The sequence below is a fragment of the Strigops habroptila genome, chromosome 16, assembly GCF_004027225.2.
Source record: "Strigops habroptila isolate Jane chromosome 16, bStrHab1.2.pri, whole genome shotgun sequence".
In the NCBI taxonomy this organism is placed as follows: Eukaryota; Metazoa; Chordata; class Aves; order Psittaciformes; family Psittacidae; genus Strigops; species Strigops habroptila.
In genome coordinates this window covers 5,796,615-5,818,203 of record NC_044292.2, presented here as the reverse complement: position 1 = coordinate 5,818,203, position 21,589 = coordinate 5,796,615, and the positions used below count along the sequence as shown (strand labels likewise).

General features: G+C 49.5%; 1 protein-coding gene across 5 annotated transcripts in view; it reads left to right on the top strand.

Moving 5' to 3' along the window:
* ACAP3 (ArfGAP with coiled-coil, ankyrin repeat and PH domains 3) overlaps positions 1 to 19,862 on the top strand; it is a 79,010-nt gene extending 59,148 nt beyond the window's left edge. For 2 of the 5 annotated variants that reach the window (XM_030507729.1, XM_030507733.1), the window contains 15 exons: positions 1,175 to 1,226; positions 1,695 to 1,795; positions 1,875 to 1,986; positions 2,552 to 2,760; positions 3,072 to 3,141; positions 3,275 to 3,369; positions 3,749 to 3,963; positions 4,547 to 4,651; positions 5,048 to 5,149; positions 7,732 to 7,824; positions 7,971 to 8,191; positions 8,341 to 8,450; positions 8,808 to 8,918; positions 9,023 to 9,084; positions 18,465 to 19,862. In XM_030507729.1, the coding sequence (XP_030363589.1) occupies positions 1,175 to 1,226; positions 1,695 to 1,795; positions 1,875 to 1,986; positions 2,552 to 2,760; positions 3,072 to 3,141; positions 3,275 to 3,369; positions 3,749 to 3,963; positions 4,547 to 4,651; positions 5,048 to 5,149; positions 7,732 to 7,824; positions 7,971 to 8,191; positions 8,341 to 8,450; positions 8,808 to 8,918; positions 9,023 to 9,084; positions 18,465 to 18,571 (1,765 nt within the window). In that variant the 3' untranslated portion in view covers positions 18,572 to 19,862. Of the gene's footprint in view, positions 1 to 1,174; positions 1,227 to 1,694; positions 1,796 to 1,874; positions 1,987 to 2,551; positions 2,761 to 3,071; positions 3,142 to 3,274; positions 3,370 to 3,748; positions 3,964 to 4,546; positions 4,652 to 5,047; positions 5,150 to 7,722; positions 7,825 to 7,970; positions 8,192 to 8,340; positions 8,451 to 8,807; positions 8,919 to 9,022; positions 16,045 to 18,464 lie in introns of those variants that run through there. The other 3 variants (XM_030507731.1, XM_030507730.1, XM_030507732.1) reach the window with 3 other exon arrangements.
* The last annotated feature ends 1,727 nt before the right edge of the window (positions 19,863 to 21,589 follow it).

The window sequence follows — 21,589 nt, the reverse complement described above, 5'->3', positions numbered from 1 at the left end:
TGTCTCCTCAGTCCCACCCACTCTGAGCCACTCTGCCTGCATCTGAGCTATTCACAGCTCCTGCAGCCTACTCATCACCTTCTCACTGTCACTTAGCTACTCACTGTTGGTGCCTCCCCCTCCTGTGAGCAGGAGGGGGGCAGGCAGAGAGAACAGCAAAATCCACATTTCGGGATACGGGGCTGGGAGCCAGCACCAGGCAGAAATGCATGCTCTGGGGTGGCCTCCAGGTACCTGTATTTTCCCATTTCTCCCCAGATATGTCAAATCCTTTTGTTGTCTTTTATCTATTTAATATTTCAGCAATGAGAGAAGAAAGAGAACCCTGTCTCATCTCATTTTCCCAGGGAACCTAGTTCCTTTGCAAGCAGAGTATGTAGTACATGCTCTAAATAACATCTTGCTGCAAGCCTCTGACTCTCTATGCTCAGGTATTCCAGTACCTTCTTCCTGAAGCTTAAGAGATGGTGATGGTTTCCGTTGCCCTCCATGAAGATGACCATGGAGGCTATATCTTAGGCTATATCTTGGAATGAGGAAATGACCTGGGGTTTGGGATTAAGACACCAGAGAATTATCTCCACTGTCAGCATCACATGGACCTTCTGTCACTTGTATTGTAATGGAAAGCTGCTAGCTGGTGATGTGTTGCCTCCTAAGAAGGTAGACTTCCTTCACATGTACCTGCCTGTAGAGGAAACAGGAGCTTTGGCATTGTTTGACCAACTTCCACAGTAAATGTCAATATCCCCACTGAGCACCTATGCAAGTATGTCCTAACCAGTGCAACGTGTCCCACAGGCACTGGATTTACTGCCTGCCCCAGTGTGCACACACAGGCTGCTGCCCCAGAAATCACAGGCACTAGCAGAGGCTCTACTCCTCGGTTTCTTCCTGTCTTTCCTTCCTCCTTGCTATCCACTGACGTATCTAGAACACTTGCCATCACAGCATCCTGATGCCAGGAGTCATTCCTTAAGGCTGGAAATCCTTTTTTTGTTCTCTGAGGGAGGGCACTGGAGAAGTGTGAGCTTTTCTTGTGACATGACTTTCCAGCTTCTCAAAATAAATCGCACTCTTTTTAAATGGAAAGATAACCTGCTCTGCCAGAACAAACTGCCTCTCTGTAGCTCTGCTGTTCACTTCTGATGTCTGTCTGTCTGTCTTCCCTCAGGAGGTGGTTCTCCATACAGAACAGTCAGCTGGTGTACCAGAAAAAGCTAAAGGTCAGTGAGGCTGCCCCAGATGACACTGGCAGATTAGCCAACTCGTCTGGTATCCTGCTTTGCTGGGGACTTCCAACCACGGTGGGGGAGTGGGGTGGAAGGAGTGGGGAGGGGAATTGCATCAGAGGGACAGGAAGACCATTTAGGCATTATTGTGCTCCAAAGTTAGACCGTGCTGAGAACTCAGTGGCAGCAGATGGTGTATGTGGCAACCTAAATACCCCTGTTCAGCAGAGGAAGTTGAAGTCCCCGGTAGACCTGCCACTTCAGGTGCATGTTGTCCCATGCTTTGGTTCTGTATAACCCCTTCCTATTGCCCTGGAGTTATCCAGTGGTGGGCTGGCTCTGCTCTTCTGGACTCAGCATATGCTAAAGCAGCAGGGTTTGGGAAGGAGTTTTCTGAGAGGCCTGATTGTGTCCTACACAGATTGAGGGAGCCAACAAAGCCACCTCTTCTCACCCTTTCAGGATGTCCTCACAGTCGTGGTGGAAGACCTGCGGCTCTGTACTGTCAAGCCATGTGAAGACATCGAGAGGAGGTTTTGCTTTGAGGTCGTCTCACCTACCAAGTAAGTCTGTGGAATGTCTATGCTGAGGAAGTGGAACTCTGTCCTTTTGCTCTTTCCAACTCATTTCCTTCCTTCTCAGGAGCTGCATGCTGCAGGCTGACTCGGAGAAGCTGCGTCAGGCCTGGATCCAGGCTGTGCAAGCGAGCATCGCTTCTGCGTACCGGGAGAGTCCCGACAGCTACTATATTGAAGTGAGTGAGGGGGTCATGAAAGATCCAGAGTTGTGCCTCAGAGCTCTGATAGTGGCCTTCTGGGCTGTGATAGGTCCCGTGTCTATGTGAACTGTCGGGAAATACTTCTGCCCTCAAGGAAGGGAGCTGTTGTCAGTATGAATTCAAAGGCAACAATTATTCACCAACCAAAGCCACGCTTATAAAGCTGGGCTGGGGGAAAGACAAGGCTTTAAATCAGTGTCCTGACATCTTCACTTTCTTGTCATCCACGTGGATTGCTGTTCACCTAGGAACTGTGTTCCCCTGGGAAGGACTTGCTCCCTAGCTGGGACAAGTGCAAGCAAGGCACAATGATAGCAAGTAGCCTGCCAGACAGTGGTCTGTGTGCTGCCAGAGCAGGGATGGGGTGCAGCACAGCCTTGTGGCAGTAATAGACATTAGTGAGGCTTTCCCTGTTCCTTTCTTGGACTGGCCTTAGTTTATCCTTCTTCAGGTAACGCTTCCTATCAATGCCTCTGCTTTGCAAAGCTCTGGTTTGTTTCACAGTGCTCTGCAGAATCCTAGACCCCTTTTTTCCCTGCAGAGACTGGACCGGACTGCTTCCCCATCAACCAGCAGCATTGATTCTGCTACAGACTCCCGGGAGCGCAGTGTGAAAGGAGAATCCATCCTGCAGAGAGTGCAGAGCATTCCTGGGAATGACCAGTGCTGTGACTGTGGTCAGCCAGATCCTCGCTGGGCCAGTATCAACCTGGGCATTCTGCTGTGCATCGAGTGCTCCGGTATCCACAGGTACTGGGTGCACGTGTGCTCTGTGCTGCCAGGCAGGGATGGACTGCAAGCTCCTGGAAAGAACAGTGGAGCCTGAAGTATAACTGATCATAATGTTGGTACAGATAAATTCCAAAGTGATTTCTTGATCTGTTTGTACAGATCCAAAAGTGATGCACATCTGTGTATGCATATGCATAAAACTCTGCTATAACTATATCTGCATAGATAAACACATAAGAACTGGATTAATCTTGTTCATCTTATGATGCATGAGAAGTTCTGTTTTGAGGCATGTAACCATTTCAGTTTTCTTCCTTTTGGATAAATAGGAGTCTGGGTGTTCACTGCTCCAAGGTCCGATCTCTCACACTGGACTCCTGGGAGCCAGAGTTACTGAAGGTGAGTGTTGGCTTTTAACAGCAAGAGATAGATAAATGCTGGACATGGAGGGAGACTTACTTGGTGGCAAGCTAGACTAGAGGGAAGTCAGCTCCTCACCTGAGGGTTTCATTCATTCCCCGTTGTATTGCAGCTGATGTGCGAGCTGGGGAACAGCACCATGAATCAGATTTATGAGGCACAGTGTGAAGAGTTGGGACTTAAGAAACCAACATCAGGGAGCTCCAGGTGAGTCCAGTCCCTCTGTATCTACCCTGAGTTTGACTCTCAGGAAGGTCAGTGGGGCATTACCAGCCAGCAACCTGGTGAAACATGCTTGGGAACCAGGGCTTGCTGGGTTTCCACTTGCTCTGAGACCTTGCAAATACATGTATTGAAGCACATGGTGTTGCCTATGGTTGAACGTCTCATTCCACTCTCAGATACACCCTGCACTTCTTAGCTTTGCTTTGAAATAGCAGATATTGTTAGGTTTGAGAAACTCTCCTTTCTTAATACAGTTAGGACTCAAAGCCAGGTTGATAAAATGACCCAGAGCAGCTCCATCTCCTTGGGGCTTTAGGTGAATCATGATGCTGTGCACAGCTTTATGCTGCTCTCCTCTTAGGCAGGACAAGGAAGCCTGGATCAAGGTGAAGTATGTGGAGAAGAAATTCCTCAAGAAGCTGCCAAATGGGGAGACTCTGACAGAGAACGAGCGGAAGCCTCGGCGCTGGTGTGTGAAGAAGTGCCAGAGGCACAACAGCACCACAAAAGCACCCACCGCTCGTAGGAAGTACCGCCACGACGCAGGCAATGCATCCCCAGCCATGTTGTCCTCAGGTGGGAACCCCCCTCGCCCTGCTGCCCATGCAGAGCAGGGCCTGCCCTCCACTCTGTAGGTGTGTTCACAACTGCCCTTACAACACTGTGGGGCCCTGGCTTTAGGACCTGCAAGCCTGCCAGAGGTAGAAGCAAAAATGCTGTTGCACAAACTGTGTTGACACAGGTCTTTAGAGCCATTTCTTAATGTTTTCCATCTGTTTAAGGAGGTTTTGTGGCTAAGGATATCCAGCATAGAGTGATACATATATGTATAAGACCATATATATGCTTACTTTGTGCGTTTTCTTTTGTATCCCAGTTTCCTGCTTTGTAATGAGTTTCAAATCCTTTTTGTTTTACCTGGTCTGTAAGAGAGGCCATGCTTCTAAAGGGTTCTGGCTGCTCAGGATGCTCTTGGTCTGCAGTGTATCACCTGTGGTCAGCTCTTTGTTGTATTCTGATAGTGTAGTTCATGGGCATGAGTATGGCACTGGGCAGTGGGTTGCCTTGGACGTGCAAGCTCAGCCTGTGTAAATACAGCTGTAGGATTCTCGTTTGCATGTTATTAACCATGTGTTTCAAATCTCTGTGTGTAAAATAGCAGCTACGCTGGAGAGGAAGTTCCGCCGAGATTCCCTCTTCTGCCCTGACGAGCTGGACTCTCTCTTCTCCTACTTTGACACCGGTGCTGGCTCCGGCCCACGCAGTAAGTACAAAGAAAGTGTCCCTGCTCCTGGCACGCTTCACCTCCAGCTCTGCCAGGGCACGTGCATTGCACCAGACCTAAGGGAAGGTATCGGCCTCACTGGAGAGAGGGTAAATATTTCAGGGGAGTGATGGGGAGTTAGTTACACAAACTCCAACCCATTGCTCTGTTGTTATTTTAATACCCAGTCAGTCCCTGGTGTTTGCATTCTGATGGGATTTTTTTCCCAACATCTTTTGCATTCCATCAGCCTTTTTTTTTTTTTTTTTTCCCCTGGTTTTCATTTTGGCTTTTACTTTTTTTTTCCTTTTTTTTTTTTTTAAACAAGTCCTACTCTGGACAGTTTTTGTGTTTGTGACGATGAACTCCCCTCATGTTCCGTCCACCTTCCTCTAGGTGCCAGCCACATCTCTATGCAGCATCCGCTAGCAGCTGGCCCATGGAGTGGCAGTGGCATTGGTCCCGGTGGGAGCGGTACGCCGTTCCTCCTGGACGGAGGTAAGGTGACGCTCTGGCAGCTGGCAGCAAAAGAGACACCCAAATTTTACTTGTCCGAACCAAGCTTCAGAAGCAGTTATGTGTTTTCTTTCAGCCAAATGGTTGGAACCTGTACGTAGAAGCATGGAATTATCAGTCCCTTGTGGGGAAGACAGGCTTGGCAGGCTTTTGAAAGGCAAGAAAGCTTCCTAGGGTTTCCTGCATAGAATCATAGAATGGTTTGGGTTGGAAAGGAGCTGGAGGTCATCCAGTTCCAGATGGGGCAGCCAAAGCTTCTCTGGGCAACCCGTGCCAGGGCCTCACCACTCTCACAGTAAAGAATTTCTTCCTTCTATCTAACCTAAGCCTTCCCTGTTTAAATCCATTGCCCCTTGTCCTATCGCTGCAGTCTCTGATGAAGAGTCCCTCTCCAGCATCCTTGTAGCCCCCTTTAGGCACTGGAAGCTGCTCTGAGGTCTCCACGCAGCTTCTCTTCTCCAGGCTGAACAGCCCCAATGTTCTCAGCCTGTCTTCACGTGCTCCAGCCTCCATATCATACTCATGGCCCTCCTCTGGGCTCGCTCCAGCAGTCCTTGTCCTTGTGCTGGGGACACCAGAACTGTACACAGTGCTCCAAGTGGGGTCTCACCTGGAGAGGGACGTCACTTGACTCAGGACTCAAGTTACTACGTCCTAAAGGAACAACTATCCCTCAGATGAGGTAAAGGATCCAATCCTCTGCAGGTGGGATCTCATGGCAAATAGGAAGTGAGAAGTGTTTACTTCAAATGCCCCACATCTTCACAGGCCAGTCGTGTGGTCCATTATCATACTTAGCTGAGGAGTGGTAACTTCTTACAACTTACCAGCTCAGTTGCTTGTTATTGTATGAACTTCTGAGAAATATTTAGGGTCCTGAGTCAGCACAGCAGGAAATGAGAGGCTTTGCTACAAGTACGTGTTATCTCTTGAAATCAAGAAGATGATGCTTCAGTGCTTGTCTGAATCAGGGCCTTAAGGGCGCTTCCTGTTTCAAGGAATTTAGGGTTATTAGTCAACAGAAACAACACTTGAGGGATGCAAAACTTCAGAATTGCTCCACAGCCTTATCTTGATCCTGTAGAAGAAAATAGGAATTTTATCACTGATTCAGTGGGAACAGAACTGGGAATTTGATGTATTAATGTTTGTGTGATATGAGCCAGATCCTCCTTTCTTGCTTGGATGTAAATGTAGACTTGTTGGAGTCACTCTTTGCTTGTCCTGACAATGGAGAGCACTTTCTACAAAAACCAGCAATGATTTTTCTGACAGCAGATCCAAATATGTGCCACTTCAAACCTGCCCTGTTGTAGCTTCATTATCTCCTTTGGCTGTTGATCAGTGCTGAAGGATCACTTGTGAGCCATGATGCCAGGACCACTGATTTAGGTAACGTTCTTTATCTGGGACCTAGCTGTAGCTGCTTGAAGATTTCAACAGACAGCCTTTCAGGTTAAGGTGTCCTGTTCTGCTGTGCTTTTCAAGGCTCAGATCCTTAGTTCTTGCAGCCTTCCCTGCTGTTACTCTTTGCAAAGACTACTCAGCTCGTACTTTAGAAACCTTCTGTCAGCTTGTTTTAATTCCTAATCACAAGGGGTTGAGGGTAGGTCTTGGGGTAGATCATGGGGCCTTAACCTCTTGAGTTGTGGGAGGACAGACACCCCCAGCTCTTACAGCCATTGGGAAGTTAAAAGCAGCAAGAAGCTGAATCCAGATGGAGTTCCCAAGAGGTCCAAGCATCCTTTGGGACAATGGTGATGTGCCATCCCTGTTCCCACAGCAGCATTCCTGCCTTTCTGTCATTTTCTTGACTGCTTTTGGGTGCAAGCTGGAAAGGTGCAACATTTCTCTGCCACTGACACATTGTGTGTCCTTGGGCAAGTCGCTTCCTCTCTTCCTGACTCCATTTCTTGTGTTGTAACATTCATCAGCTAAGCAGGGAAGGTGGGAAGCACTGTGGGGAAAGGGAAGGGATATCTGTGAGGGTGAATGAGCTAATGGACTGCTTTAGGATTTTGGCTTGAGATACGCACTGTTGATAATATTTGCCCCAGTCATGGTCAGTAATCTGTCACAAGAGCGATGCATTGGCAAGTGCCCCAGTGACAACTGAAAAGCTCTGGGGAGAGCATGGATAGAGTAGAAACTGAGATTATTAGTGGTAAAAGCAGAGGGGTGTCTGTTTGCTTCTGACACTGCATTACCTGCTGCAAAGCTGTCTCTGCTGCTGCTCTGCTCCAGTCTACGTCACGGCGTCCCTCATGGATTGCAGCAAGGGCTGTCCTCAGCAGTCCGAAGTGCCATGGCAGTGTTGGAGCATCCCTGCATGAAGGGCAGCGTGGGGACATGGACACCATAAGGCTTTGCAATTTCTCCTTGGGCAGTGTTATTGAGTGGGGCTAAATGGGATAGCAGTCCCCCTCTCCCTCGCTGCAGTGCCCGGTGCAGTGTGTGTGTGACGTTCTGCGCAGCCCTTTTCCCCCCTGTGGTCTCAGCTGTGCCTGGTACTGGAATGCCAGGGTATTAAAATGGGCTTGGTTTGTCTTCTGTTGGCCCTGCAGGTCTGAGCAGTGACAGTGGACTTGGAGGGAGCACAGACGGCAGCACTGATATCCTGGTGTTTGGCTCTGTGGTGGACAGCGTGACAGAGGAAGGTGGGTGTCACAGGCCACAAGTGTGGGGAGGCAGCTAAGGCAGGATGGGTGGTCAGGACTGTCTGGTGCTAGAACAACAGGAAACATAAGAAATTGGAAATACGAAGCTTTTGGGTCACCTCTCTCCATCCTTTTCTGCCTCTTAGAGTGCGAGGTGTCAGAGGAGTCAAGCGGTGAAGCAGAGATTGAGCAAGAAGCATCAGATTTGGAGGACCTGAGGGAGCTGCATCCTGGCTTGTTGATCTACAAGGCAGCACAAGCCCGAAACCTGCCTCTCATGGCAGAAGCACTTGCAAATGGGGCTGAGATCAACTGGGTGAATGATGAAGATGAAAACAAAACTCCTCTGATTCAAGCTGTGATGGGGGTACGTTGTGCTGGTGGCTGGGAATGGGAGGTCTTGGCTCTAGTTCAGAGTGCACTGACCACGGCCAACTTAGAGCCTGGTATGTGCTCACACATCCCCTCAGTACTGGGGGGCTGAATTGAGTTAGAAATCCCTCTTTCTTTTGCCAGGGCTCCTTGATAGCCTGTGAATTCCTGCTGCAGAATGGGGCAGACGTTAACCAAAGAGATATCCGAGGCCGAGCTCCCTTGCATCATGCCACGTACCTGGGGCACACTGGGTAAGTTCTTTGCACGTTGCTGTGATGGGCTCCATCACCCTTGGATTGAGATTCATCCTTAACAGTGGGAGCCATGGGGTGAGGTGGGCAAGGGAGGTGGGGTTTGGTGAATTGGTTATTTGCAAAACATGCCTTTTTGGTTATCTTTAAGGGTGTTTGTCCCCATATAGATGGATGGGGGTAATTTGGCTCCTATACACCCATTCCTTTCTCCATGCCAGTGCAGCATTTCCTGGTTTAGACCAATATAAGTGAAGCTGTACCTGCCTAGGGAAGGACAGTGCCCTCTGCTCACTTCAGTGTGGGGTGGGGGAGCTGGAATTTCTGCTCTGATGGTCTTTTCTTTCCCTTCTACAGTCAGGTCTGCTTGTTCCTCAAGCGAGGAGCAAATCAACACGCAGTGGATGGCGATGGGCAGGACCCGCTCAGCATTGCAGTCCAGGCAGCCAACGCAGACATTGTCACCTTGTAAGTGCAGCCAGGACTTTGCAGTGCATGTGTAGAGGAACATTGCCTGTAAATAGCCATGGAGAGGAATAACCAAACCCCTCTCCCTTGTGCTTTCTCCCTAGGCTGCGTCTGGCTCGGATGAATGAGGAAATGCGAGAAGCAGAGGGGCCCTTTGGACAACCAGGTCAATATCCCAGCAACAGCCCTACTGAGCTGCAGTACAGGAAGTGTATACAGGAGTTCATCAGCCTTAATATAGATGAGTGTTAGTGACAACTCCCCCACCTCCCCTTCGCTGTCTTGAAGTTGGGCTGAACTTCTAGAAGCCCTGAGAAGCCCCATCCTTGGTATCTTGGTGTTTCTTGCAGATTGGTCTGTTTTTGATGCCTGCACTTATAGGTTGAGATGCACACAGGAAGGAAAAGGGATCTTTCCTGTTAGCGTTAAGTTCTCATGCTTGACTACTGGATGGTTGATTTTGTATAGGAGACTCCTAGGGCATAACCACAGACCATGGCACGTGGACTTGAGTGTGTGAAAAGTATGGGAGGTGAGTTTAGCATTTAAAAAGAAAACAAGAAAAGGAAACCCTCTGTCACCAGGAGGAACCCACCAACGATACAATCAGACCTGTCTCTGCTTCAGTGTGGTTGCCACGCACTGAGTTCTCATCTGAACAGTTTGGGAGGGATTCTGACGTGGAGCCCTCTGTCCTGGCAGCATGACCAGCAGCCTGCTCACCCATGGGACTGCTGCAGCAGCTTGTAAAGCTAAAAGATGACCTCGAAGTCAGGACCAGGCTGTTTTGAGGGGCAGAGAGATATTTTGCTCCAGAAGGCACGACGGAAGGGGTAGGATTGAGAGCGATGGCTCCTCACCTCGATTGCTCTCAGGACTATACCAGCCACGCTCCCCTTATTTTGCCCTTGGTGGTTAGCTGGTCAAAGCCATAGCTCACCTGCTTCCAGGGCCAACCTGCATATAGTGTTATGGAAGCAGCAGTGCTAATTTGTTGAGGCTGGGAGAAGCTTGTCGCTGGCGATGGGCTTTCTGTCAGGGAAGAGAAGCCACGTCCAACTCCCACTGCCCGAACGACTGGCTGCACGATGCAATTGGACTTTGGTTCAGTTTGTTTCCTGCTCACTTCAGATTTCTGACTTAGCATCTCTGTGAAGGAGACTTCTACTTGCATGTGTATCCATCCCTCTGTGCTCTCCCCCCGCATGCTGAAGCGTGTGAGATGGGCATCTCAGCAGCTGGCCCAGGGGCTTTTGACTTCCCCAATTCCAGTGACCGGCAGAACCTTCTTCTTTTTGTTTCTCTCCTCGTATTATTCCTTGCTGGAGTGGGGGAATGTGGTTTCACTTCGAGCACTTTGTTGCTGTGTTTGTGGTCTGCGTTATGGGGATCATGCTGCAGTAGCTCTGCAGAGATGCCGCAGCCATGTAGTGCTGCCTCAGAGCACCATGTACCACTGGCAGCTTATCCTCTGGCTGGGATTTTGGGTGCCAGGCTGAGGTGTGCCCCTGTAAGAGCCTCTGGGAATGCCCTCAGCTGCAGTTGACATCAGTTTTTCAGGGCTCGTGGCTGTCAGTCCACAACTGGTATTTACCTGCTTGGGCTCCCAGGCTGCTGGCTCTGGGCTTGGGCCATTGTGCCTTATGGATAGTGCTGGGATCTTGAGGGGATCAGGATCTAGCAAGGAACGCAGGAATACCAGGCAGAGTTCCCCATCCTCCTGCATTACATCAGCAGTGATACACAATCAGAGTATTTTTCATCCAATACATGTTTGAGTCCTTTATATTGTTTTATTCTGGCTGCTGTTGTGCTGTGCCCCTTATAAACCTTCACGGGTCTGTTCTATTGACGTGTGTCCTCAGATACTGAAGCAACAGTGATCCAGCTCCTCACTCGAGATGCTGCCCTCAGACTGAACCAACAGCACCCAGTGTCCATGCTCACATCTAAAAGTGGAGCATTAAACTCCACTTTAGTCTCTGGTAGGGTGTCCTCTCAGTTCATGGGAGAGTCCCTTCTTCCTTAGGAAAGTGCTGTCCCAAGCATTGCTGCAGCCAGAGCGCAGTTTTCCACCTGTGCAGTCTGGGTTTTGAAATCCATCTTTGCCTTGTTGCTTTCTCCTTGTTCCCTTTGGAATGCACGGTGCTGAGCACCAAGTTCTGATCTCAGTCCCAGTTGTGGATCTGGAATGCTCCCGGTGACCGTGCTGGAGCTGCTGCAGATCAATGGCAGTGCGAAAGCTGCCCCAGGGCCTTTTGTGCTTCCATAAGTAACAATCTCCTTCCATCAGTCCTGGAAAATAAAAACTAATGAGCTTGGCCCCATCAGCCTTTTCATCATTGACCTTTCGTGGCATTTTCTCCTTCAGCCCACTCCTTCTGTCCGGGGGGCAGAGCTCTGCACACAGCAGTGCTGCTGCTGAACTGACTTGCATGAACCTCCTGGTTCACAGCACACTCCTGGGTTAGAGAGGGATGCAGGATGCAAGTTTGCTTTCTCCCTCCTTAGTGGCTCAATGCCTGATCTGAAACTATCCCATAGCCTTTGACCAGGCAATACTCCCTCTGAACTCTGGAGTAAAAGTTGGCAGAGCAGATCCCTTGGTTATATTCACATTCTGTTCAGCTGTGGCACCCTCAGGAGTGATTCAGGATGGGTGCATGTGGGATGAAGCAGTGTGGCATAAAATGCCACTTAAAATGCAATTCAGCTTCAGAGGAAAAGTAGGATGTATAAATGCCTAGTTCAGAGGACAGCTTCTTTGTGAGTAGGGACAATGTCCTGATTGTAGCTCCCACATGTGGCTCTGGAATCCTGTCACCCATCCCTGGCAGTGTTCAAGGCCAGGTTGGACACAGGGGCTTGGAGCAACCTGCTCTAGTGGAAGGTGTCCCTGCCCGTGGCAGGGGTTGGAGCTGGAGGAGCTTTAAGGTCCCTTCCAACCCAAACCGTTCTATGATCACTGAGTGCAGAGGGCTGGCCCCAGGCATACAGCTGTGTAAGTGACACCAGATGCAGGCAGATGTGCACTGTGCATAGCTGTTGCTGCAGTGCTGCTACATGGTCTCCTTCAGTTTGTGTTTAATATGCCCTAGGTTAAATATCTTTCTTCCTGGTATCCATATGAGGTACAGCTGGCATTTCTTGTGCAGGATTACAGAAGGTTACTGCTTCGTGTTCTCATGGAGCTTCATCCCTTGGTCCTTTGCATTGGCCTTTGTCTTCTTTCTGGTCCAAATCACCCTAAATTCAAACGGGTGATGCCTTCACTTGTCATTGCCCCATTTGACACCCTTCCCTTCCCAGTCAAGCCCACTTTGCAGCTGGTGCTGGTGTTGCTGTCAGTCTGGGTGGGCTCAGGAGCAAGTCTGTCGTGTTACAGATCACCCTGCAGAGCTCACTGCTCTCTGCAGAGCTCAGCTGGTGCTGGAGGCTGTTGTCCAGCAGAATGGGTTGTGGTGCTGAGCCTGCAGCAATACAGCAAAGCCCTGAAGCTGCCTTCAGCAGGACTGTGCTGTGCTTAGGTCATGCAGATCACCCTGCAGCATCCGGATCAGCGCTTAGTGCTCAGTACTAACCAATATCCAGCCAAGAACCCGCTCTGCTTCCTGGGTCAGGGACTGAGAGATTCTGTGGGATGGATCCTCTTTGATAACCCTGTCCCATTTCGTACCGATCTGCACCAACTGAGGCTTTGTCAGTGCTGGTGTCCCCTCGAGCTGTGCCCTTTCCTGGGGCACTGAATCAGAGCTGGCATCTTTCAGGGTACTTCAGAGAGCTCAAAAGTGAAATGGGTGTTTCACCACTGCCATGGTCCTGCTCTCTTCATGAGTTTCAGCACGGTCATTGCCCAGCAATGGCTGTTTTTTACATGTACAGCAACTTCAACCACCCCCATCGGTTTTCCAGCTTTTTAGGAGTTAGAAATGACTGATCCTTGCTGTAAGCCAGTGAGAACTGGAGCCACGGCTTCCCCTTTGGGTCATTTGATTTCACAGTCAGCACCAGTGGCTCAGGAGAACAAGACAAAAGTCCTGCCCGGTTGGGCCCACTGAAGCTCTGACTCACTGCTGAAGTACATGAAGTCAAAGCATATGTAAATACTGATGCAAAAAGCAGTGTCTTGCAAGACAATTTCTCTATTTAACATGTATTGGTACTTTATTTAGACTCAATGTATAAAGCAACTTTGTGCACTTTTCCTACATACAGTATTGGGGGGGGTGTTTATGTTCTTTTTGTTATGGGTTTTGTGCTGTCTTTTTTTTAAGCAGTGAACTTGTTTGTTAAGTGTTTAATTTATTCTTGATGTGCCCAGAGGATTAGTGCAATTTTCTTCAATACAGTTGGTCTGTATTTAATGTCAGGATTTTTTTGTAGCATTCTTAGGGAATATCCTTCAAAACCTGCCTTTTCCCCCCTCACACACACAATTCCTTCCCTTTTCCTCCCCCCTTTTCGCTCCTGTTTCCATTATACACATCATAAATGCCTCGAGTTCAAAATACGATCACTTTAACCCATCCTGCAGTTTCTAAAGCAAAAAGGTTCTCCAGGAAAAAGGCACTTCTCAATGTTCTCTGTGTTTCCTTGCTTTCTTTGGGTGGGTGCATGTGTCTGTGTGTGTGTGCGTAGGGGTTTGGAGGGGAGAGTGGGGAAGCTGTACAGAGAGTTTCTTTTCAGCAAAGCAAAAGGCCAAGCAGGCTCCAGGGAAGGGCGGGCATCATCCACCTTCCTTTTTGCCGCCTTCAACTACAGCTGGGTTTGTGTTGTACAATCTTGTTTGAGGTATCGGAAGCCAAAACCCCTCTCTTTTCATTCTTCCTTTTGTTTCAAAGAGCGCCTATGTTATCCATCTGACTTGGTTGCAACCACAGTTAACATGAGGAGAGTTGCCTTTGTCTAGAAAGCAACATGCCAGGCATTGCCAAAACACAAATGGACCCAAACCATCGCCTCAGCCATGCGGATTCTGTCACCTTTTGAGTTTTGGGGGTCTGGGTGAATAGTTACATCCCTGCCCTAGCTTTTGTTTGACTCGACCCAAACCCTGTACAACCAAGTGCCTGGACAAGGCAGTCTAGGGTTGAATCTTTGGGGTCTGCCACATGTCTCTGATTCCAAATGGGATGAGTTCAGGTTGCTGGGATGTGGAGATGATGCTCTCTGTGTTCCCTCTCCACACGTCACCCAGGGAAGCCTCAGGTTATGTTAATGCTGTTGTCTCTGAGATGGTCTCTGCAGTGAGGAATTCCTTTGAGCAGTCCAGAGGAAAACCAGGGAATTGGCAGAATTTGTCTAGATTTGAGAAGCTGAGACCGTGCTCAGCATCAAGGAGATGAGGTGACATCTCAGACCAGCCAAAATGGCCATTATTTATGCAAGAGGAAAAGCAGGACCTCCTAAAGAAATGCACTGATGAACTTACTGTCCAGTGGCCACAACACAGCCGGTGTCTAATGCTGAGCTGCTGTGTTGGTCCTGTGCTGCTCGACTGTCCCTGAACCCACTTCTCACTGCCCGAGCATTATTGCTTTCAACCAAAGACAAAACAGGCTGAAGGGATTCCGTGAGCTGATGCCAAGTGTCTGTGTGAGTGCCCGTGTGTGTGAGAGCGTGTGGTGCTGTTCCGTGGAGAAGGGGCTGAGCAGGAGAGTTGGGAGCTCTGAAGAAACGAGGTTTTTCTGTGAGATTCCAGAATATCGAGTGCTGTTTCCATAGGAATGGGATTCACATCCAACTGCCTGCTGGGTCCTCCTCAGCCTTGGAGGGAGTTTGGGCTGGGGTTACTGTAAACCCAGTGGGAAGACAGAGCCTTTGAATGGTTATGGGAGGGAATGAGGGGTAGAGGTGGGAATAAGATAGTTTCCAAGGCATGAGGAGGACCACGTGTGTTTGGTGCAGCACTGAGGAGGCTGAAGTAGGAGCATTTGCTCCACAAACACCCCTTAGCACCAACTCACACTGAGGGCTGGGACGGGGCATGTTCAGTTTGTACATCCTTGTGCTCCCATGGGTGACGTTGCCTTTGGGTTGTCAGCACACCTGTAACCTCAGTTGACTTGAATCCACGGCATCCCTCTATAGCAGCACATGGGTGTTAGTGTGGATTCCCAGGGCTCAGTTGATTTGAACCCATTATGCCCCTCTACCAGCACATGGATGTTAAGTGTGGATTCCTCATCTGGGATCCACCTCTGTGAGAGCTGTGGCTGCTGAATCACAGAAGTAAAGTCTTTCTTCCTATATGGTTACATGGGTGAGAGCCTTTGAGCTGAGAAAGCCTCCTCCTGGCCATGAATCCCAACGCTTCCTATTGAAACAGCCCCGAGAGAAGGAAGTTCTTTGGGCAGTGGCAGCTGCCCCGGGGGGTTGGCTGCACACTGGGTGCTGGGCTGCTGCGCAGGGGCTGCCGCGCTGTAAATACGCTGTAACCTATTAACCCCCTTCACTTGCCTGCTTTCAGTACGACTTTGTACCACGTTTTTTAATGCCCCCTTTCCCCGCACAGCCCGTGCTGACTGTAACTCTGGAACCACATACTCTGTATGTTATTATCTTTGTACTATTTTAAAACCATTGCTGTTGTGTCTGCCTTTTTTCCCCCCTTCCCTTCTCTTCTATTGTCTCTTGAAACACTCTTAATAAAAAGCTAGATAAACTCCTTCCCTCCTCCTTCTTTGGCTTCGTTTATTTGTGTAGGGTTTCTTGCCCTGTTGCCTGTATTAACTGGATCTAGAAAACCAGCCCCTTTTAACCTGTTTTCCTTCTCTGCTTGAATTTGCTGGCAGTGAATAGACTGGAATGGCACATAATGCTCTGCCTTCTTGTTTGGGTTTCTGTGATGCTCTCTTGTGAGGCTGTGATTTCAGGATGCTTTGGGAGAAGGTTGGGGTAAAGGTGAGAGGCTCAGCTCACCCTCCCCTGCCCCAACCCACCCATTCACGTTTCTTCAGAGCACCTGCATCAGTCAGTGCTTGGTATGTGATGAGCAATCCTGTAAAAGGAGACCTTGGAATCTTCTGCACATGGACCACCCTTTCCCACGTATCTCAGTGCAATCCTTCCCCTTGGTTTCTCTCACACTGTGTGTCTATGGCAGAGAAATAAAGGAAGAAGAAAAGCCTGGCCTGGCCTCATGATTTCTGTCATACTTGGCATGGAAAACAAATGTAGAAAAGCAGAATTGTGGAATAACCTCTGTTTTCCCGTGGAGGGACAAACAGATCCCAGTTAATGCATCCAGGTAGGCTCGTGAACTCCGTGAAGGATACTTGGAAACCAGGAGTCATTTAAGGCATTGATAGGAGAGCTGTGTGGTCTGAGAGAACGTTTATAAGCACAGAGCTTGGGGGACCCGTGCTTTGCTCCTCACCCTGCTGCTGCCTCCCACTTCACCCCTTTATTTTAATACCTGTTTCCTGTCTAAAGCAGAGCGTGGTGTCCCCAGACCTCACAAGGATAAACACATTGGAGACCGAAATGTGGCTGCAGAAACCCAGATCCCCAAAAGACTCTTTCTTTAGTTAATGAGGATTAAATGCTTAAATACCTTCAACAATCTGGGACTAATGCTTTACTAGAGCAGTAGGATCCTTGTAATTGGAGTTAAATCTCAATGGTACCAGAATAAACACTCCACCAGTACACGGGAGGATTGGTGATCTCACTCAGCAAGGATATACTCATGATTTTACCAACATATTCTGGCAGGAGGCAATGGGAATTCTGCATCCCACTGCCTGAGGGTGCCACTTTGACACCATCCCACTGGTGTCAAAACTAAGTCAAAGAGAAGTAGTGGCTGTTCCCTGGTCTCTACATCAGCCCATTCAGTGCTTGCTGGGTGTTCTTAACATCTCGAGACTCATCCTAGAGAAACCCTGGAGAGATGAGTCTTGTCCTCACGGCAGTTACCTGTTTGCTGTGTGCAGAAGGGGATGTGGGAGCGCTGGGTTTTTCTTCTCCTGGAAAAGGAGGAGATTTTATATAGGGAAGGAAGGTGGGGAGCAGGTGGGAATGCTGGGAAGCTGTGTGATGCTCCCAGAGAAGGAAAGGCAGAGCAGGGCATGGAGGGTCTGTCACTGGTGGGAGGGGATGGTGGTTGTCCAGGTCTCACTGTAGCATCAGGATGTGCCTGTAGGCACAGGACAGCGCTGGTGGGGCTGTGGGGACAGGCTGAGTCCCACTGGTAAGGAGAGGCTCAAGTGGCTGTAATCAGGAGCTCACAGGTAGGTCAAGGTGGGTTTGAGGCAGGCACAAAACCTGACATTGCCTGAGCATCGCTGTGCCTGGAACAGCAGATCCTGGTCAAAGCCTGCCTGACAATGAGGCTCATGCTATAAGCCTTTGCCACCCCTATGTGGATAATGCTGCGGACTGTTGCTCTCAAGATCTTTTGGGCTGGACACTTTATAGACTGCAAAGAGACAGTGGAAGAGGACACCACGGTCACACTGGATCCTGCTTGACTTGACTTTGTGGAACCAAGCTTGTGTATTACCCTCAGCACTGCACCAATATGGACAAGGATGTGCCTGGGAGCTCTGCAGCTGTGGATCTACCCTCCCAGGGACTCTCCAGGACATGTCTGGTGTTGAACAAGCAGCACAGTATGAAAGTATGAAAGACTAAAGGTAGCCATCAGTGAATATCTGAGATCTTTCCACTTATCTTCTCCCCTGTGGCTACATGAGTTCATCACCAGGTAAAAATGAGCTCAGTAGCTCAGACTGTGGCAAATACTGCCCTAGAATGTCAAGCAGCAAACATACACTCAGAGATACCATTAAGGGGATGCGGGTGCCCAATTATCTGTACAATTGCAGCATAAACCTGAAACCATCCCCGCACCGAGGAGATCCTATCAAGAACCTCTGCTGGGACACCTGAACTCTCTGCCTTCACCTGTGATTCGGACAGAGCCCTGCGTCACCCAGCACAGAGAGCTGTTAGTACCTGATAGTGCCCCTTGACGGGTTGTTGTTTTGTTCCAGTACAGGCGGACTGATGCTGTACCTGCCACAAGCAGCTCTGGGTAGTCTGGCTGCTGGAAGAGAAGCCAGACACGGAGTAAATGCCCTTATCTCTGTTCCTGGAGCACTGGCTCCAGCAAACTGGTGCCAAGACTGCATGAAGCTGTTGAACAAGTGGCACGAGGAGTGACCTTTGCCTTCCAGAGCACTCAGCTCTTTCCTTCCAGTCTCTGCTGTCTCTTGGGCTCTGGAAAAGAAGTACCAATATTATTAAAAGGGAGGAATTATCCCAAATCTGATTGTGAAGCCAGAGGCCTGGGAGCAGTTTGCATAGTTCAAGTTCATGAATAATCCTGTTGTTGTTAACAACAGAAGAAAAGGCAAACCAGGACCCTCCGAGGCAGTGCAAGGCTCTGTATCACATGTAGAGCTGCCTCATATCCAGGTGGAAGTCAGGAGTTCCGAGTGAAAATGGCCCAAAACACCGTGATCTCCATGGGGGGGGAGTAGCAAAGGGGGACAAAGTGGAACTATGGGGATTAATGCTTCTTCCTGTGTATCTTTGCAGGAGATGCCACGTACCTGGACATCTTCCGGGAGTTCTCTTACATGGCTTCAAACAACCCTGAGAAGCTCAAAAGGAGAAGCCTGCACTTCAGCCACTCCTGCAGATAGCCCCATCCATCCATCCATCATCCATCCATCCATCCATCCATCCATCCATCCATCCATCCATCCATCCATCCATCCATCCATCATCCCTCCATCCATCCATCCATCCCTCCATCCATCCCTCTGCTGAGAGCTGCTGGAAGCTCGCGCTCCGAGCGGCAGAACACGGGAGCGAGCTGAGCTCAGCTCCTGAGGAAAGCTCTTCTCTGCTCACACACGCTTCTACCAGGAGCCTGTGTTCTCCCTGGTGTCTGCTTTTGTGTCCTGACCGGGACAATGACAGACCTTCCAGGGGTAGTTCCAGAATAGGGATGGATTCAGACTGTAGGTTTAGGTCCCAGCCTTGCAGTACCTGACTTAACTAGAGTTAAGGTGATCTTGTAGCTCTCTATGCCCTTTCTGCATTGCTATTCCTGGAAAAAGCTCCCTTTCCTGGGTGGATGCAGACACTGGCATTTGTGGTACTGCAGCAGCATCATGAACCATTTAAATGGTTGATCTTAAATCATTTATGCCCCTAAATGGAGCACTTCAGTGGTCCTGAGCACTGACTGTGCCAGAGGAGACCAGCTCTGAAGTGCTCTGAAACTGAGAAGTGAGTGTCCCACCCTTAGTTACGCTGCTCTGTGGCCGTGTCACTGGAGCTGGACACTCTATTACAGCCAGCACCAGCCACTGAGGTGTCACCAGCTTCCCACAGTGGCTACAGGACGCAATTCCCTGTGGCAGGACACCCTCCTTGCACCAACATCCCATCCCCTCAGAGGAGAGAGGCCACCCAGGACACAGCTGAGCTGTAGCGGGGTCCCAGCCCCACCAGTCCACCACAAACCCCTTGGCAAAGCACTTCACTGGGTAACTCTCCTCTGAGGATACCTCCACGCTGAGCGCTTTGGGGCGTTTGGTTTAACATGGACCAGGAAATACAACACTGATTCCATGGAGACTTCCCAAGCAATATGAGACCAGAACCTGGCTCTTCCCCTGCCCATCTCCTGCTGGTTGTGCATCTGTTGGGAGAGTTGTACTCTTCCCCAAGGCACAGCTTTCAGTATTATTGTTCTCATTTTTAGTATTGTATGTACCAAAACTAATAAGAGGTTGTGTGTGGACTATACAGGTATAGGCACCATGACATAACAAAGTGCTTTGTCAGAATGATCTATATAAATTATGACATGTAATATATCCTATGGCAGAAGGAATGTATGTGTTTGCAGAGGTGGGAGTGAAAGGATCTCCCACACAAAGTGTCTATGAACTGAGAATAAAGACAGGGATTGTGAAATGCTCATTTCTGAACTCTTTGGGAGCTGGTTTCTGGGGTGCCTCGACACAGGGGCAGTGCACAGATGGGGTTTTAGGTGGCAAAGCGAGGGTGGATTCCCACGTTGGTGGCACGGCTCTGGAGCTCACCATGTGTACATGATGTTTCAGTCTTTCTGGTTCTAGATGCTCACAAGCCAGTGAAGCACTTTAATAGGAGAAGGTTTAAAATATGAAGTTTATCTGGCGCAGGTTCATGGCTTGAAAGAGGAAGGAAATGAACTTTCCTCCAAAGAGACACGAGTCAAACTCTCCTGGTGGCCTTCATCCGCTTTATCTGATTCAGACACTCTCTGATTTCACTAATGCTATTAATGAAACCCTCCAGCAATGGGGCACCTCAATAGGCATCTCAGCCCTTCTGACAACGTTTCTCCTAAGAGACAAACTCCAAACCTCTCCCTACCAGAACACAGCCTGCACAGGCTGCCACAGACACAGGGACCCAGGAGCAATGCTCCGAGGTGGGCACGGGGCTGCACAGTGAGATGTGCACACAGTGAAGGCTTTGGGCTCCCCTGCCCTTGCCTGGGCAGTGGTGCAGGGGGAAGGGCTTGCAGAAGAGCTGCTGCTTGAGCTGCTGGCAGCTTCCTGGTCAGGGAAGAGCTTGTCATGGAGCTTGCAGCAGGAAAGGAACAATTCAAGGCCAGGTTGGAAGAGGCTTGGAGCAACCTGGTCTAGTGGAGCAGATCTGGGGACAAAGGATCAATCAGCAATGTCTTGTCTGGTGCCCAGGTTTGGAATAAGAAGGATGTGGCAATACAGGACAGGGATCTGTTGGCAGGGGTGTGTGCTTTGGTTTGCATGTGCAGACCCAGAGGAGCAAGGGGTGTTGTAAGCCAGGAGGAAGATGCCTTGGCAGCCTGGTATGCGAGCGGGCAGGGAATGTCTCTGGAGTATGGAGACATAAGACTGGAAGAACAAAAGGGTTTGGGGTTCACTATGGAGAAAATCTGCTTCACACCAGCTTGTGCCACCTTTAGTAGAATAAAATAATGGTTTCTAAGCATAATAAGCACCAGTCTGAAGGTAGCTTAGAGCAATCTTCTTGAGGGTGTGGGCTCATTTTCAGTTTAGCAGCTACCTTTGTATCACAGAACATTCCTGAGCCCTGCTGGAGTTGAGAAATCAGCCCCACACATTCTTCACTGGGGTCATACCTTAGTGCTTGTGGTATCATCCCTGAAATATCTGTCCCATTTGGAGCTCCTTCTATCTGAGCTGTGCATTGCCAGTGTGGAGCACAAATCGAGGCACAAATGGGAGTCATTGCCTGAATCACCCAGCAATGCCACGGAAAGGCATAAATCCAGAGTGCCAGCTCCCTGCTCCAGCTGCTGGTCCCTGATGGAAAGCTGCTGTGATAGCTGCCACTCTCCCAAATGAAAGGGGAGCAGTGGGAAATGGACTCACCCACTGCAATGGAGCCCTCGTGTTCCTGTTCACTGTCACTTGGCTGGTGTTTTACAGCCCCTTTCCTCTGGGTTTGCTCCATGTCTCTGTAGATTCTCCTTGTGAATAAAAGCAAAAATAGTTAAGAAAATCAAGCAAAAAAGTGAGACTTCAGAAGCACCTTGGGGTCAGCAGCACACTGAGGGCTATGGGGATCTCACCTGCGTGCCTGGAACCAAACCTCTTCTCATGATTTGAGCCTGTGCATTTAGGCTTCTGCAGGTAATGTACAGACACTCTGAA